Source organism: Acinonyx jubatus, chromosome C2 (assembly GCF_027475565.1).
Source record: "Acinonyx jubatus isolate Ajub_Pintada_27869175 chromosome C2, VMU_Ajub_asm_v1.0, whole genome shotgun sequence".
NCBI classification, from domain to species: Eukaryota; Metazoa; Chordata; class Mammalia; order Carnivora; family Felidae; genus Acinonyx; species Acinonyx jubatus.
In genome coordinates, this window is record NC_069384.1 from 134119274 (window position 1) to 134137180 (window position 17907).

A 17907-nucleotide genomic window follows, 5' to 3' on the forward strand; every position below is an offset into this window, starting at 1 on the left:
TAGTTAATGTTGGAGGTATGGTTAGATCCCGTTCTCCGGGAGCCTGGTGATGTGGTATTGAAATAGAATTGCTGTGGCATAGATATTTGGGAAGACGAATGAAAGGAAACTATAGATCTGAGTCCGAAGGACAGGGAGGAACTTCTGACTTATGATGCTGAAGCTATTTAGGAGGATCCATTGGGACAGGTACATATTCCATGCATCCTTTATATAGTGGAAGCACATCGTACTCAGGTTTATTGCATGTGTATTCAACCACACTTTTCAAAAAGTACAGTAGCAGCTAAAACAAAATGTGATCTTTTTGTCAGATGGCCCCTGTATCAGCTCCTTTATCTGGGATAGATTCCAAGGCTGGATGGATACATCAGCTGTGTTGGAAACTGTGAGATCTAATACAGTATATACAAAACAACTTAAAATATCGAGGGTATTTCTGACTGTTATTTTTGTCTTATACCCAACTGTGAAATCAACTCCCATATAAGATGGAAATTCACAGTATTGAGGGATTTTTTTGCTCATCAAAAGAAAAATGATGGAAAAAATATGTGTGAATAGATTAATAGTTTTGTGTTTAAGCACATAATAACTTTTTTGCCACTTTCAATTTTTTTTTGCCCAGAAATGTTTTTTAGGAGGAAATCTAGTATGAGAACTTTAATATAGTCTTAAAATGTATATTTTAATATATATAAAAACATTTCAAAATATGAGCCTTAGGTTTGAACTTGAAGCTGCTAATATTATTTCTCAGGGTTCTTTTGCTGGAAAAATAGAATTGAACTTATCGCTTTTTAAAATACGCTTTTGAAGTAATATACACCTACTGAAAAATACACATGCATACATGGAGTTTGATGGGTTTGCAAAAACTAAACACTCCGATGGAAGCAACAGAAAGATCATAAAGCAGAACATGACCAGCATGCCAGATCTCTAGGACCTGTGTCCCCTTCTTTTTTTTTTTTTTTTTTTAGTTTTTCTATTTCAAGGTTTACTTATTTTTGAAGGGGGGAGGGGCAGAGAGAGAGTGAGATACAGAAGCAGGTTCCAGGCTCTGAGCTGTCAGCACCGCTCGCGTGCCTCGAACTATGAGATCATGACCTGAGCCAAAGTCGGACTCCTAAATTACTGAGCCACCCAGGTGCCCCACCTGTGTCCCCTTCTTTCTAGTCACCATCTCCCAGACCACCATCCTGACTGTAGATGAGTTTAACACTGTAGATGAGTTTTGCCTGTTTTTGTACTTAATATATATGCATTCTGCTCATTATGATGTTAGGGATATTCATCCATCTGATTGTCAGTTATTGTAAAACTCTTATTCACATTGCTGCGTAATTTTGTATTGTGGGAATATATCTTAATGCTGTTGTACAATTTTTACAGTATAGATACTAATTTGCAACCAGCCAACAATGTAGGAGAGTTTAAGTGACTATGCATTTCCCCCCAAACTTGGTATTTTTCATCTTTTATTTTTTAACAGCTTTAGCCGTTCTGGTGGACAATCATTGATTTTTAAATTGACTAAATAAACCTCTAGCAATCTCATACCAAACAAAGGTCTTTATTTTAGCAACCCGTGTGTGTTGGGGGTGGGAAGGGGCAATGTTTCATAAAGCGGAATGCTTCAACATCAACAAGTTCAAAAAAGAAATACATTTTGAATTACATAAGCAGAAATATCTCAGCACAGACAAGTGGTTTTGTTTAAAATACAGCCTTATTTTCAAAGAAAGCATTTCATTTGGGAATGAAGAGATATGCATATGGGCTAGACATTTATGGAATCTGAAAACTGACATTTTTAAGATTTTGGAGGGGAGGTGTGGGATAGAAGAAAACAGTAAGGACTTTATTAACTGCACCACTAATGATTGAGATTTTCATAGAAAAAACATGAGGCAGTGGTTGATTTGTATTTTTATTACTGTTGCAGGGTCTCCATTTTGGTGCCTGTTGGATATTGTTCCTATAAAGAATGAGAAAGGAGATGTGGTACTTTTTCTGGCCTCATTCAAAGACATAACAGATACAAAAGTGAAGATTACTCCAGAAGATAAAAAAGAAGGTTGGTACTGTTTTCAGAAAACATTGACAGATGGAGTAACATTTTGAAATTGTTTACTCAGAATCTCTAGGAGGAAAAAAAATTGTCTTTTTAATAACAGCAACTGATAAATATTCATAACTGTTAGCAGTTAGCGCTTGGTGCCTATTCCAAAATCACAGAGACTCACATGAATTTACATCCTCGTCTTTGTAATAAAGACTCATTTGACAGGAACCAGAAGTTCATATTCCTATGCAAATAAGATAAAGATGGAAAAACAGCTTAGAATATAAAGAGTCACACCACATTATTTTATTAGGGAAAAATATTAATCGGTAGCAATGAGTGAAGTTAAAATGATGTGATTAAAAATCCCTCTCTCAGTTTCATCTAAAGTGCAGTTGCTCAAAATTTAGACGTGAAAATTTCACGTGCAAAATTAAGAATCCAGTGTTTAGTGGTTGCTAGAGTGGATTGCTGCAGACAAATGTGTTTCTGTATCTTATCGTACATAACACTATCATGATTTGTTTTAAGGCACAGACAAGCTTTTCAATGATCTTTGAAGGATTCTACGATTTTATATTGCTTTCCTTTTACCTTCTGGTTTATAGTTGTTAAGAAATTCCTTAAAATTCGTGCAAGCTGACAAAAACTGGCACTGAAAAAAATGTTGATATTATTTCATTTAAACAGGGGTAGGATTACATACTTTGGTGACCAGAGAATAAACAATTGTCATTGCAAGGGACTTCCTATGTGTGAAGTTCTTTATGAGAACCGACTATCTGACATTTCAAGAATTATGACTTGCTCAGAATGAACTCTTTTATTTCAACTCGTTTAAAACACATATGTGAGTGTTTTAAACATATAAAAGTCTCTTGAAATGACAACCCAAATGGAGAACTATCGTGGTGTGGTGCCTCTTCCCCCACTTCCATCATCTGAAATGTTTGCAAATGCACAACTATTTTCCTATGTATTTGCATGACTGAACAGTGTGGCATATTTACATACACAAGGAAAGAGCAGTCTTACAATTAAAGTTACTCGGATATTACAGCAAGTGTAATGCCTGTCCAGCGAGAAAAAAGAAAACGTGGGAGTCAGTATGCATAGATTTTGTTTTTAGGGTTTTTTTTGTGTGTGTTATAGGAATAAAGAAGGTGAGTATGAACTATATTTGCTCACAACACTGAGACACCAAATATGTGGGTTTTCTCCCCACCAAGAACCAGTTCTACAACTTTCTGGCCACCAACTGGGTGTCCTATCATTTAATTCAGCTCTGTGATGACTACAGAGTTAGTGTCAGTCTCCACACGCTTATGGGCTCATTCCCACAAGACTGTCCTCACTTCAGATGCCAGTCACAAATATTGGGTGCCCAGGGGACCTGTACACGTCTGTTCAATTTGGCTATAAAGTTGGGGATTCCCCGACATTCCTCCTTTTCAAATTTAATAATTTGTTAGAACAACTCACAGCACTCAGGGAAACACTTTATTTATATGGTTACAAAGGATACAATTCAGGAAAAACAAAATGGAAGAGATGCATGGGGCAGGGCATGGGGAGGAGGGAGGTGGAGCAGCCATGCTCTGTCTGGGTGTGCCACACTCCCAGAACCTCAGTGTGTTTACCAGCTCAGAAGCTTTCCACACCCCACTGTCCAGGAGTTTTTATGGAGGTTTCATTATGTAGACATGATTGATTACATCACTGGCCATTGGTGATTAACTCAGTCCCCAGCCCCTCTCCTCTTCCAGAAGGTTAGGGGTGGGGTGAAAGTTCCAACTCTCTGATTTTGGGTCTTTCACCATGGAAGCATGTAGGGACTCCCAGCCACCAATCAATCATTAGCATATAAAAGATACTCATCATCCCAGGGATTCCAAGGGTTATAGAGTTGTTTGCCAGTTGCAGGAGGTAAAAACCAAATACATATTTTCTATTATGCCGCAATAGGGATTATTTGAATAAAATTATTATTCACATCTTAAATATATATGTGTGTATATCATATACCTTTATATATGTGTGTAGATAGAAGTGTAAAACTAAAGAGTAATATATGACTACTTTTTTTTTTTTTTTTTTTTTTTGCTTTAAAGGGAGTAATTTAATCATCCTGACTTGCTTTGAGCAGGAGAATCATGTGTAATGGTTTTATAAAATTTAACTCGTCACCTTTGTCTTAGTCCTGTCATGTCTGTAGATAGGGGAGAAATCCCTATTTTGGAAGACTGAAATTGACCAAAGGAGCAAAATATACTTACTCACTTGGGATTTGAAAGAGCTCAATTAAAACACTCCTTTTTCCACCCAAGTACTGGGCCAACTCAGAAGGAAATAAGAATAAGGCAGATGGGAGATCAGCATATCACCTTGATTTCTGATAAAACTGATAACAGAGAATGTGACGTATATCTACAGCAAGTGGGCTTCCTCTTGTGAGCTCCAGATTTAGGGAAAGTCACCCCTCGATCACAAACAGAGCTATAAAAAGGCAAAGGCAGAGCTCCCCAAGTTATAATTTCAAGGTTGGAGGACCAGAGCAGAACAGATGCTCCCCAAATACAGCTGCTTCTTAAAGAGGAAGGGGCCACCCTATGCATACCTATGTGTCCTTCCAAACTCAATCCGATTAAATTCCTCCTCTTCCTCTGGGAAGAAGTGAGTGAAGGAGCAGGAAAGGCCAAGTGTGTTACACTAACGGAAGTGCTTGCACATGAAAGACTGTACCTGACATTTGGGGGTGGAGGAGGGCATGAACTTGAATACTCTGGAACCAGTAACAATTTTACTAATTCAAACTCCCATCTTAAAAATGAGTTTTACATTTACATTTAAATAAATATGCACCTGTTGGAATGAGCACTGGGTGTTGTATGGAAACCAATTTGACAATAAATTTCATATTAAAAAAAATAAAAAATAAAAAAATAAAATAAAAAAATAAAAAATGAATATGTTCATCTCTGTTCAGTAATAGACCAATTTTGTTCAGGGAACATATACAATCATTTTCTATCTCTTGCAAAGTGTAAAGCAAAAAATATCAATGAAACACTTTTAACATTAATTAGATAATGCAAAATATGATTTATGAATTTTGAAGTATTTTGAAAAAAATCCCTAAATTTTTTGTAGCTTTATATCTTCTTCCTCAAGTGATTATTACTTCATAGGAAGTTATGTACTATTTCTAAATAGGTACTGAAAACTTAACATTTTTTTCTGTTAATGCCTTAATATAAATGTCCCACAAAAGTATGTAGTATTTTTATAGAGGCCAACTAACTATTGTTAGCCAGCATGGCTATAAAATGATCATAAAAAATAGATGTATATTTCTTTTTTTTTTTTACTTGCACTTAATAGAGGAAAGTACATTAAATTCACCAGTTGATGGCATGTCTTGTAGGAAAAGCACATCTTATCATATGGTATTTTTAGAACTTTGAGATAAGTGTTTGAAAATCATTAAAATGTCACTGTGGAATCGGAGCAGTATTGTATCATAGCACGAGAAAACTGTAAGTGAGCATGTAGCCTGACTTGACCCAAGATTGCATCTCATACAAATGTATCACTGAAGTTCACTGACTTATAGAAAGAAGATTTGTGTTAATTTCCTACCCAGGCTCAGATGATGGACTTTATAAGAGGTATATGTGCACTTCTATTTTTAAAAACTACTTGAATCATTAATATCTATGTTGTTTGGGGGTTTATGTGAAATGAGGTAAAGCATATTTTATTGAAAAGGCTAGCAAGGTATGGGATACAATAAACAGCATTGATGGGAGATTAGCATAAAACGCAATGTTCTGTTTGTGCACTCTGTAGCTTTCAGCCAGTGATCTGGGTTGTGTGTCAGGGTGAGGGGGGCAGGGGGGAAGAGGCAGAAGAGAGGGCAGGAAAGGGAGGGAGGGAGGGTGTAAGGGACGTCAGCAGAAATCTGGTGTTTTTTACTACCCAATATCCTCCTTTTTTTTTTTTTTTGACACATTTTACTTCCATTCTAAAAATAGTGTGTAAACCACTAACTCCTATCCATGTCTAATATTACTGAGTGCATTACTGATCTTTCACTCTCAGTAAGTAATACTTTAATACAATTTAAAAGTGAATTAATAGTGGATTAAGTAGTTCAACAAATACTTAGTGAGTACCCACTCTGTCTTCAGATTTCAACTATTGTTTGGGGATGTCAAAATGGAGACCGGATGCTTTGGATCATCTATACTTTAGCTCAAATCCTGGTTCTACCGCATGTTTGGTATAGACTAGGGGCTTATCCTGTCACAGACTGTACTCTCTTCTATAAAATGGGGTAATCATACATGTCTACATTTGATTCAGATTGTCCAATGACAAAAATATTACAATTTAGTAATGAGTTTGATGCCCTTTATTCAAAGGGGAGCACTCCATGGATTGAGAGTATACAGTGCTTCACAAGCAGTGGAGTGCTATTCCCGAGGGATTTTGAGCAAGTTTTATAGAGAGTTAGAAGGGGCAACATGGAAACAGGGCATGATGGCCTAGGAGGTAGGGGATTTCCTTATGAGGCTAGCAAGGTCCTACTTTTTAGTGTAAGGTTAGCTAGCTAAAGCTGATTTGGAGGATTGTGCATAGTGTTTGTTAGGGTTCCTTGACAGGTATTTCCCGTAAGTGCAGGCTGATGTAGGTTTACATGTCAGGCCACTGGGTCCCGTGTTGTGAGTCCCAATACGCAAATCAATTTTATCAAGGTTTATAAGAAGTAATACATACAAATCGCACAGGACAGAGCATCTGGAATGAACTCAACAAAAGATGTGGCCATTGCCACATTCTCTCTGTTTTATTTTAATAGCTAGCTGTTATTGAGTCTCTACATCATACTAACAGAAACTGCCTGTATTTCCTATAACCATATGAATTAGGTATTATTCTTATTCCCAGTTACCAGTGTATTTAAGTAACTTGATAAATTGACATAGTAAAAAAAGCTTAGTAGAACTAAGATTTACATTCATATAATCAAACTCCGGAGTATGCATTCTTTTATTTAGAGTTTTTTTCCCTCTCCCAAGAGCTTGTGATCTTAAGAAGGACATAGATCCAGTATTTGTGATATGGTATATTGAGTGATAGAGTGGCAGAAATGGTAAATTCTTTCTGGACAAGGGAAAGAGATAGGAGCCAGCAAGAATTGGAGCAGAGTCAACAAGATCTTCAAGGGGAAGTTAATACTGAAGCAAATCTTGAGAGATGAATGGAGTTCGATGCACTGAAAGGAGGGGTTGTTAATTTCAGGAGGTGGACTAGCAAATAGTTGACCTTTTTTGGGGAAGTAGACTATAAAAGTCAGGGAGTTAAAGTTTATCTTTACATGGATGGGCAGAGCTTAGCTCTTAAAGATTTTATTATGTCTTCTTTTTTTTTCCAAGTTTTTATTTAAATTTCAGTTAGTTAACATTTTATGATGTCTTTCTAAGGAGTTTAGATGGTGTGGAAATAGAGTTCACAGAAAAGTAGGACTTGGCAGAGGAAGGTGACGTCAAAGGAAGACTGATAAATTTCCAGTTTCTGGCTTGGGGACAGGTAGGGGCTGAATTGTGTGCCCCTCAGATCATGTGTTGAAACCCTTCCCTCACCACCTCAGCATGTGACTGCATTTGAGGATAGGGCCTTTAAAGAGGTAGTTAAGGTGAAATGAAGCCATTAGAGTGGGTCCTGATCCAGTCTGACTGGTGGTAAACTCGTAAGAAGTGGAGATTTGGTCATAGGGACACATGAGGGGCGTGCAATGCACAGAAGAAAGACCACGTGAGGAAGCAGGGGAGCGGCACCGCCACTTTTTACTCTAAACACATGTGCTCTTAGGAAAGCAGGTCTTACACTCGAATTACTCAAGAACCAACTTATAATACTCCCACAACCCCCTTTCCAACTACTGTTCCACGCTAACTTTGAAGGCTCTGGACAAACCAAGCTGGTCTGTTCACGCTCAACTAATACAGTTCACCCTCTTTCTTCTCCACGCCCAGTTCTCAGATTTTCCCTCACTTGGATCATCTTTGTCACTCCTGTTCACCATGAGAATCCCATCCCTTTTCTTTGTCATCAGTTTACCTGAATCACCTGAGCTCATAGTGGGGGTCCTTCCCTTGGACCGCTCTGTGCTTGTTGCTGGCTTCATTCGTCTGGCTTGTCTTGCCCGAGCTGTGAAGGGCCTTGAAGTTGGCATACTGCTTCAGAGTCTTTGAAAGACCTATACTGCCTTGCACATAGGAGACACAGAGGACATACTTGCTGATTAACTAATTTATGAAAGGACCTTCAGCTTCTTTTAAAAGTTCCTTTCCTCTAGGGACACCTAGGTGGCTCAGTCGGTTAAGCGTCCGACTTCAGCTCAGGTTGTGATCTCATGGTTTGTGGGTTTGAGCCCCTCATGGGGCTCTGTGCTGACAGCTCAGAGCCTGAAGCCTGCTTTGGATTCTCTCTCTCTCTCTCTCTCTCTCTCTCTCTCTCTGTCTCTCTGCCCCTCCCCCACTTGCGCGGTGTCTCTCTCTCTCTCTCAAAAATAAATAAACATTAAAAAAAAGAAAGAAAGAAAAAGTTCCTTTCCCCTATACTCAGCTGCATGTGTCTCAGTTTTCCAGATTTCATTTCACAGCAGTTCATTCATTGTACTAATCTGGTTTTCTATTCAAACCAGTTGACTATAATCATATGTGCCTTATTTTTCCAGGCACAGGGCCCAAGGCAGTTATTTTTGTTTATTTCTTGTAGGATGCCCCAGATATGATTTGAAATGATGGTTGACGCTGGCCTATTCATTATGTAGCAACAACATCATCAGTTATCCCAGAACTGGAGGATTTTAATTGTAATTTCTAAAAAGTTGGCACTTCAAATTTGTCTTGAGAATTTAGGGGTTGACATGTGAAACTCCTCACATTATCTTCGGTGGTAATACAAACAAGTATTCAAATGCAATGGCGTCCTTGGTAGCCTAACTTTCCGCAGGCTGCCGCAGGGTGGCAGTATTAAGTACATTGACAAGTTTTATATTGCATCTACCTTTTCCTCTTAACAAGTGGCTTCAGAATAAATAAAACTAATGAATAGCTGCACGACACAATTAAATATCAATTGCATTTAGCTACAAGAACCTGAAAACCTAACAACATAAGCTTGGCCACTAAGGGCTTTATTTTCTCATATTGTGAAGGGTCTGGAGCTGAGCAGCCCATGTTTGGAATGGTGACAGCAATACTGGTAGGCACCCAGGCTCTTTTTTGCCCTTCTGTTCTGCTGTCTTAATGTACTGCTTGTCATTCTCATTCTTTTCTTTTTTCTGTTTTATTCTTTTAAGTAACCTCTGCACCCAACACGGGGCTTGAACTCATGACCCCAAGATCAAGAGTCATCCACTCTTCCGACTGAGCCAATCAGGCATCTCATTCCTTGTCCATTCTTGTCACCTCATGGTTGTAACATGCCTAACGAGCCTTTAGAGCCTCTGTTGAGACAGAAAGGATAGAGAAAGACAGAGGGCAAAGGCTTCTCCCTTTGAGGCTTTGCCTTTGTGGGCAGGAAGGAATGTGCAGGGATTTCCTCAAGATGTCATTGACTGTAACTCTTTCACATGGCCCTCACATAGCTCATCTCTAGCAAGAAAGGCAGGGAGATCAAGGTTTTTAAAGTTTTCACGCCTTTAGAGTAGAAATAGCCTTTAAAAGGGGGCTTGGAAGTGAGGTTGGATCAGCCAATCTAGAGTGTCTGTCATTTATTGATGATTTTCTATAAGCTAGACAGATTATCCAAGGATCTTATTAGAATGGAGAAGAGTGAAACTTAAAAACAGTGAAAGCAAGTGACCTGTCCAGAACCTCAGTGCTGTGAGGAGGTAGAGACAGGATTGAAGCCCAGGACTGCCTGGTCTCAGAGCAGGTATCTTTCCACCATGCCCTGGGGCCTCCTATGAAACATACGATAGAAACTTGGAAATGAGATGGACCAGAGACTGGGCTTGTGGCAGTTCCTTCCCCAAACCCCTATATGTAATTGTCATTGAGACAGAAAGCCCCTGCCCCCTTTTTTTTTTACCATTCTCATTTCTTATTTAGAGCCCTTACTGTTCAGTGTGAGGTCCGAGCACCTGACCCATCAGCATCACCTGGGAGTTCATGAGAAATGCAGGATCCCAGGCACCTACAGCACCCTCTGAATCAGAATCTGCATTTTAACAAGATCCTCAGGCGATTCACCCGTACATCAGAATTTGAGAAGCCTTGTGTCATATACATTTCCTAGAAAGGCCTTCTGTGACTGCCTGGCCTGAAGGTGGCCGCCTCCAGCCACTCTCTTCCATCAGCTTGGTCATCGTCTTCATAGCATTTACTGTGATCTGCAAAAACCTTTTTCGAAAGCTAGTTTCTGTTGCAATTGTTCTGTCCTCCATTTTTTCAGGGAATGGGCTCTGCCTCACTCCTTTAGGGCCATATCCCCAGCATGTATAGTGAGAGTGTCTAACACTCAGCAAGTTCTCAAGAAGTATTGGATGGATGGATGGATGGATGGATGGATGGATAAATGAATGTATAAATAATGTCCAGTTTAGCAAGTTTGATTATTCAGAGACAGGAAACAACATAGCATTCTCGCTTTTTCAAAATCATCATATAGCTATCAAAGCTGCATCTCTCAGGTGTACATTCTGAGGAAAATATTGTTTAGCTCTCTTGGGCTTGACGTAAGTCAAAGATGCCTTGACATGTGTTTACCCAAGTCAGTTCCCTCTCAAAATGTGTTCTTACTGCTGGTATTGAATGGCCCTCTCACTTCAAATAGAATCTCTGCTGTTGGCTAATTTACTGTTCTTATTGATTCTTCTATTTGTCTTTCAGTTTCTGGAAATTTCAATTTGGTCAATATTTTAAAGATAACTGTAGTCATTTAAAAAATATATGTGTGTATACATGTATATTTTAATTTTCAATGTGGAACATCATAATAATGTTCCCTTCACTTTCTGAAATATTCTGCCTGATTTTGTTTGTTTGTTTGCATGATGGAAGAAACCTATGTAAAACTTCTAATAGAGAGCAGTTGTCTAATGAGAGAACTATTGTAAAAATTGATCCTTTTTCTGAGGACAGATTTCTGCCATCCATGAGATCTACACCAACTCTTTCCATCAACTGTGTGATGGAATAGGAATGAAGAGCCCAGGCAGATGCTTGAAGTGATTGAAGAATCTTAATCTCATCTATGTTTTATCATATTATCTATATTAAAAGAAAAAAATAACTTGGGGTTTTCTATACATTCTCATTATCATCCTTTTTGTAAATAATCTTCTAAAGGCAAATAGTGAAAGCTGGGATTTATAAAGTAAGTTGCCTTTAGAGACCATGGATAATAGGATGAGTGAAATCCTGTGATAGACCATGGTGGAGACTGAAGCATAATACACATGATATGCTTCACCAAGTCATTCCATTTAAAGAAAACCTTTAAGTATTCTGCAGCCAATTAAAACATATCTGTGGACTGAATTTTTTTCTATCGGTCAGTAGCTTGTCATCCTTGCACAAATCTTTATGAAATTAATATCTTATTAGTCTGATTTTGATAAAAGGTGTTTAGAGTTTTATTACTTCAAGAATGGAGGCATGATTTTAACCATCTTGGGGGGATGCATTTAACACTTAAAAGCTTTTTGCATTGAATGATCCACTAATTGAAATGCTAGACAAATATGTATTAAGAAGATTAACAGGGGCGCCTGGGTGGCTCGGTCGGTTAAGTGTCCAACTTCGGCTCAGGTCATGATCTCACGGTCCGTGAGTTCGAGCCCCGCGTCAGGCTCTGTGCTGACCGCTCAGAGCCTGGAGCCTGTTTCAGATTCTGTGTCTCCCTCTCTCTCTGCCCCTCCCCTGTTCATGCTCTGTCTCTCTCTGTCTCAAAAATAAATAAACGTTAAAAAAAAATTAAAAAGAAAAGAAGATTAACAAATTCAGGCTGAGAATTTAAAAAGCCATATGACTTGACCTCTTGGTTGGATATCTATATTCTTAGCCATATTCTCTATATCCCACAGGATTCACCTGGATGTTGGTAATAGGGAAAGTTCCCTATTCAGGAATTATAGCTGTCATGACACTGTCACGACACTGTCATGAATGATGTGGTACAATTATTTGGGACAGGCTGGAAACCATGCACAGAAAGGTGTGCAAGTACCTGTGTCTCTGACGTCAGTATCTGATGAGGAGGCGAACTTAGGACAGGCAGGACCCTGTGGGTTTGTGCTTCAGCGGGTGGCGGTGTGGGCGTGGTTTCCCATTTTGCATTTTTGCATTTCTTTTTATATAGGTTAGTGTGGTGATGGCTTTGCCAAGTGTGAGAAAGAACAGGCTGTTGAGTGCCAAGAACTTAGGTGTCAGCTTTTCAGAGAAGTGCTGAGAAACATTGGGTGCCCTGAAGAGGAGAGACTGGATCCCCAGTTTCAGAGGGTTTGAGGTTAGTTTCTGCCTCTCACTCAGTGAAAATCGGCTGTCCATCCCAGCCAGCTTGTTTGCAGACAAGGAGGATGTCTGAGAACCCCACTGGGCAATCCTTGTCTCCACCCTGGGCTTCCCCCACATTCCATGAGGCTTTGAATGTATTTATTTGACACATTTTATGGGGATTGATTTGGCTTAGAGACAACATAGAAGTTTCCCTAGATGAATGTCTACTGAAATGTTCATATAATTGCCTCAATTTCTTGAAATTATATGGTAACTCAATTTTGTTTAATCTACTTTAAAAATACATCTTTCAGCTCTTGAGAAAAATATGTACGGACTCGATGTGGAGAATCAAATTTTTTGCCTAAGTATTAGCACTTCATAGCAGACATTCGTATTAATGTTGATGCAAGATGGGAGGTGAGATGAATATATATTAACTAGAAAGTTGCTAAAGTGGCGGATTATATTGATGAGAAACTTTGGAAGTTATAAATGGTGCTTATGAGCACATTAGTTTATGCCTTTGTCTTTTCATATGCTGCTTTTCCCCTTCTAGACTATGAGCTGTGTGAAGGCAGAGACCACGTCTGATTCACTTTTGAGTGAATTTCACTAGAATTTAGGTTAGGGTGTAACAAATACATGAAAGAATGCATGGCATTCATTAAAAATGAACTGGTGGCTATTTGGAATCAGGTTAGAATAATTTTTTAAATGTATTTATTGAAAGAGTTTTTGAGCTAGGGGAACTCCAGCCAAAACCTGAGATTTAGGGGGTGAGTGGGGATTTTTTTAAGCATATGGGAGGTCATAGATGACAGGGTAAAATAAAGTAGCAGAAAAGGGCAGAGACAGTAAAGGTATTGAAAAGGAAAATAGCAACTTTCAATGGCTAATGAAGAAAATCAGTGATTCCTTTATTTCCTTTATAAAAATGAGAAATGGGATATTCCAGATATATCTGATACAAAATATATCATTTATTAATATAGCCTTAGGGAAAAGATGGGTAAATTTGACTACTAGATGGAATGTGAAAGTCCACATATTATAATACAGTAGGAGATAAACATCTGTGAGTGTCCATCTCTTAAGAAAGTGATTTAGAGTAATGTGATCACTAAGAAACATAAGAGCATCAAAAGGAAAGTGCAATACCCAGGACAGAAAGGGGGGATATGACAGAGCCCTGAGTCACATTGGAGCACAGTATTAAGAAGTAACCATTAGAATGTTTGAGTATCATGATTTGGGGTTATTTTTCAAGTACCTACTCTCTAACATGTTAAGGTGCCATAGTGTGAGCTGAGAGAAGTAATTAAATCATGGAGGCCAAATGGAATTCCAGCTGTATTTCACCTTGCAATAGAATTTCTGCAAGACCTAAATGATAGATTGCTGAAATTACAAACTATTTAACAACTTATTTAACAGCTTACTTAACAAAGTTAACAAATTATTTAACAACTTATTTACATACATTACAACATAAGGACAGAGAACCAAATCATACCATTGGATCATGACTTTTTGAGTAATATTCTGTCATTACCTTCTGTGAAGGAATAGAACTTCACATAAGCCCAAAGCTTATTTGCTGTGGATATAGTGCCCTGGAAAATTGATTCTCAATGATCTAGTCTAACTGCAAAGTTCCTGGGAATATGGTGGAAATCAGTGAGTAGAAAAGGACCATAGGGTATCCAAAAATTCTCATATAACCAAAAAACAGGAACATGGTGAAGGGAGTATCTTAAAGGCTTCACAAAATTTTCTCCTCAGTTAGATGAGTTCATTGGCAGCCGTGGGACTACATGAGAACTTGAAAGCCAAGAATGCGTGTCAACATCTGCAGAAGCACTGCTACCTGGCCATTTTATTCTGTGCAGCCATTTCTAGATTTGTGGACAGGAGTTGTATCCATTACCTATGTTAATGAATGCATGTATATGCTGAGTCTTCTCATAGTGACTTGTACAATCACATATCACTGTTAGAACTAAAAGATAAGCTGTTAATTTGTGAGGATAACAATGGTAGTCATGAGAAAAAATACCCAATGAATCAGATTATCTAGACAAGGATAGCAAATAAGAGTTACTCTATGACCTAATGCCATATGGTTGGCAATAACTACCTAGAATTTTATGTTGAAAAGCATTTTGAGTCGACATCTTGTCTCACGGGAAGGATGCTATAATCAGTTATTGAACTCTGCCAAGGCCATAGTGAATAGGAGAATAGAAGGCGGTAGTCACAAGCAAACCAGATGTATTTTCCACACCTTCTGTTGAGGAAGGAATTATTATTTTTATAACAAATAGATAACTGAAGACCTCAACTTTCTCTTGTAGAGTTAAACCATTAAGTTGAAATAGTGTATCTTCCACATATTTTTGAAATGAAAACAATCCACCCATTGTGGTGGGTGGTTGAGTTCTTATGATTATAAAAAAAAAATCTGTAAAATTAAGAAGCATTGATGAACTAGAGGTGCAGAAAGGAAACCCTAATACAGAATACCTAAAATCGCTGCATTAAAGAAAAAAAATTACAATATGGCTGTGCTGGTGCCATTGTAAGAGAAAGAATTAGATTTGAGGAACAAAAGGAAGAAATGAACCAATACGGTGCGTTGGAGCTGGCGAGAGAAAAGAGACAAAGCCTAGGTCCTGAGCACAGTGGAAGGTCAGATTGCAGATACCACCATAAATCTAGGACAACCAAAAGATGAAATTGACATTATCACCTGGGGTGGTGGCATGGTGAAAGACCTCAAAGAAGAAGACTTGTTTGTTTAAACCTTGGATCTAGGTAGAGCATGAAAATAGAAAAACAACATTTTTCATAAGAATTCCTAATCACAATCTCACACTCATTTATTTTTTTTTTCAATATATGAAATTTATTGTCAAATTGGTTTCCATACAACACCCAGTGTTCATCCCAAAAGGTGCCCTCCTCAATACCCATCACCCACCCTCCCCTCCCTCCCATCCCCCATCCACCCTCAGTTTGTTCTCAGTTTTTAAGAGTCTCTTATGCTTTGGCTCTCTCCCACTCTAACCTCCCTTTTTTTTTTCCTTCCCCTCCCACATGGGATCCTGTTAAGTTTCTCAGGATCCACATAAGAGTGAAAACATATGGTATCTGTCTTTCTCTGTACGGCTTATTTCACTTAGCATAACAGTCTCCAGTTCCATCCATGTTGCTACAAAGGGCCATATTTCATTCTTTCTCATTGCCACATAGTACTCCATTGTGTATATAAACCACAATTTCTTTATCCATTCATCAGTTGATGGACATTTAGGCTCTTTCCATAATTTGGCTATTGTTGAGAGTGCTGCTATAAACATTGGGGTACAAGTGCCCCTATGCATCAGTACTCCTGCATCCCTTGGGTAAATTCCTAGCAGTGCTATTGCTGGGTCATAAGGTAGGTCTATTTTTAATTTTTTGAAGAACCTCCACACTGTTTTCCAGAGTGGCTGTACCAGTTTGCATTCCCATCAACAGTGCAAGAGGGTTCCCGTTTCCCCACATCCTCTCCAGCATCTATAGTCTCTTGATTTGTTCATTTTAGCCACCCTGACTGGCGTGAGGTGATATCTGAGTGAATCTCACACTCATTTAGATGTGAGGCTGAATTTGTAATATCCTTTGGAAATGGAGTAAAACTACCTAAATATTTAATTGAAATGTTAAAGATTAAAGATCAGTTAAAGATTGATCCTGGTCACGGCGCCTGGGTGGTTCAGTCAGTTAAGCGTCTCACTTTGGCCCAGGTCATGATCCTGCACTTCATGGGTTCCAGCCCCACCTCAGGCTCTGTGCAGACAGCTCAGAGCCTGGAGCTTGCTTCAGATTCTGTCTCCTTCTCTCTCTGCCCTTCCCCTCTTGCACTGTGTCTCTCTGTCTCCCAAAAATAAATAAATACTAAAAAAAATTTTTTTAAGTGATTCTGGTCTGTTACTAGGCACACAAATCTTCTCTGATTGGGTATTTCTCATTGCAGTTGTAACAGAATCGTCAGGGGGAACCTGGGTGGCTCCCACAGTTAAGCATCTGACTCTTGATTTTGACTCAGATCATGATCTCATGGTTCGTGAGATCGATCCTGGGGTAGGGCTCTGTGCTGACAGCATGGAGCCTACTTTTGATTCTCTCTCTCTCTCTCTCTCTCTCCCTACCCTCTGTGCATGTGCACGTGTGCTCTCTCTCAAAATAAATAAATAAACTTAAAAAAAAAAAGAGAATCCTCAGAGACAAAGTTCTAAAGGAATATGAGCTTACCATGAAAAGTCATCAATGCCATGGTATAAACTATCATGAGCAAAAGTCACCAGAAAAAAAAAAAAGACATCACAAAATGAAATCTTCAAGGCTGTAGATATTGAAATTATCAGATAAGTATGCTTAATTTATTTAGAGAAAATTCAAAAGGGCTATAAAATATGATGGAGTGACAAAGACTATCAAAGACTATTTGAAGAACCAAATAGAAATTTTATAAATGAGAAAGATGATAATAAAAAATAACATCGATGAAAAGGATGGATAGCAGGTTAGTCACAAAATATGAAAGAATCAGTGAATTAGAGGAGAAAAAAAAATCCAGGAGCTCATGCCTGGCTTAGTTGGTAGAGCATGAGACTCTTGATCGTGAGTTCAAGTCCCACGTTGGGCGTAGAGCTTACTTAAAAAAAGAAAAAAAGAAAAAAAAAGAAGAGAGAAGAAAAGAAAATCTAGAAGAGAAAAAAATCCAATGTATTACACATGAAAAAAAAGTCAAGAGAAATAGTGGTTAGAGTAAAAAGATCTAAAATATGTAGAATTTTAGAAAAGAAGAATAGAATGATGGGGAATAAACTATTGAGGATTTTTCAAAATTAATACAACTCAATATTCAGATTTAGGAAGTCCAAAAAATCTGAACAGGATAAATGTAAAGAAACCAAACCTTGAAATGTTGGTGTAAAACTAAAGAATACTAGATGCAACAAGGAGATCTTAAAAGCAGGCTTCAAGAAATGACTTTATCTGCAGAGGAGAGCCAACTTGACTAACAGCTGTCCTTTCAACAACAAGAAAAGCCTGAAGAGAGTGGGACACTATCTTCAAAGTGTTGATAAGAATCAGTGCCAACCCAGAATGTTTTATCCACTTGAACTCTTGAAAAAAACGGAGATAAGATATCGAAACCTCAGCCCAAAACATAGATCATTCCCTAACAACAGAACTTTTCTATTAGAAACTTTAGTATTAGAAATGGAAAGAGGAAATGACAACAGATACATCCAAAATTAAGGAGATAATACAATA

The 17907-nt window shown here is 38.3% G+C and overlaps 1 protein-coding gene across 1 annotated transcript in view; it reads left to right on the forward strand.

The window, feature by feature from the left end:
- The window catches only part of KCNH8 (potassium voltage-gated channel subfamily H member 8), a 352744-nt gene that overhangs the window by 149207 nt on the left and 185630 nt on the right, over nt 1-17907 (forward strand). Inside the window, exon 3 of the mRNA XM_053221505.1 lies at nt 1949-2080. Coding sequence (XP_053077480.1) covers nt 1949-2080 — 132 coding nt within the window. The remainder of the gene's footprint in view (nt 1-1948; nt 2081-17907) is intronic.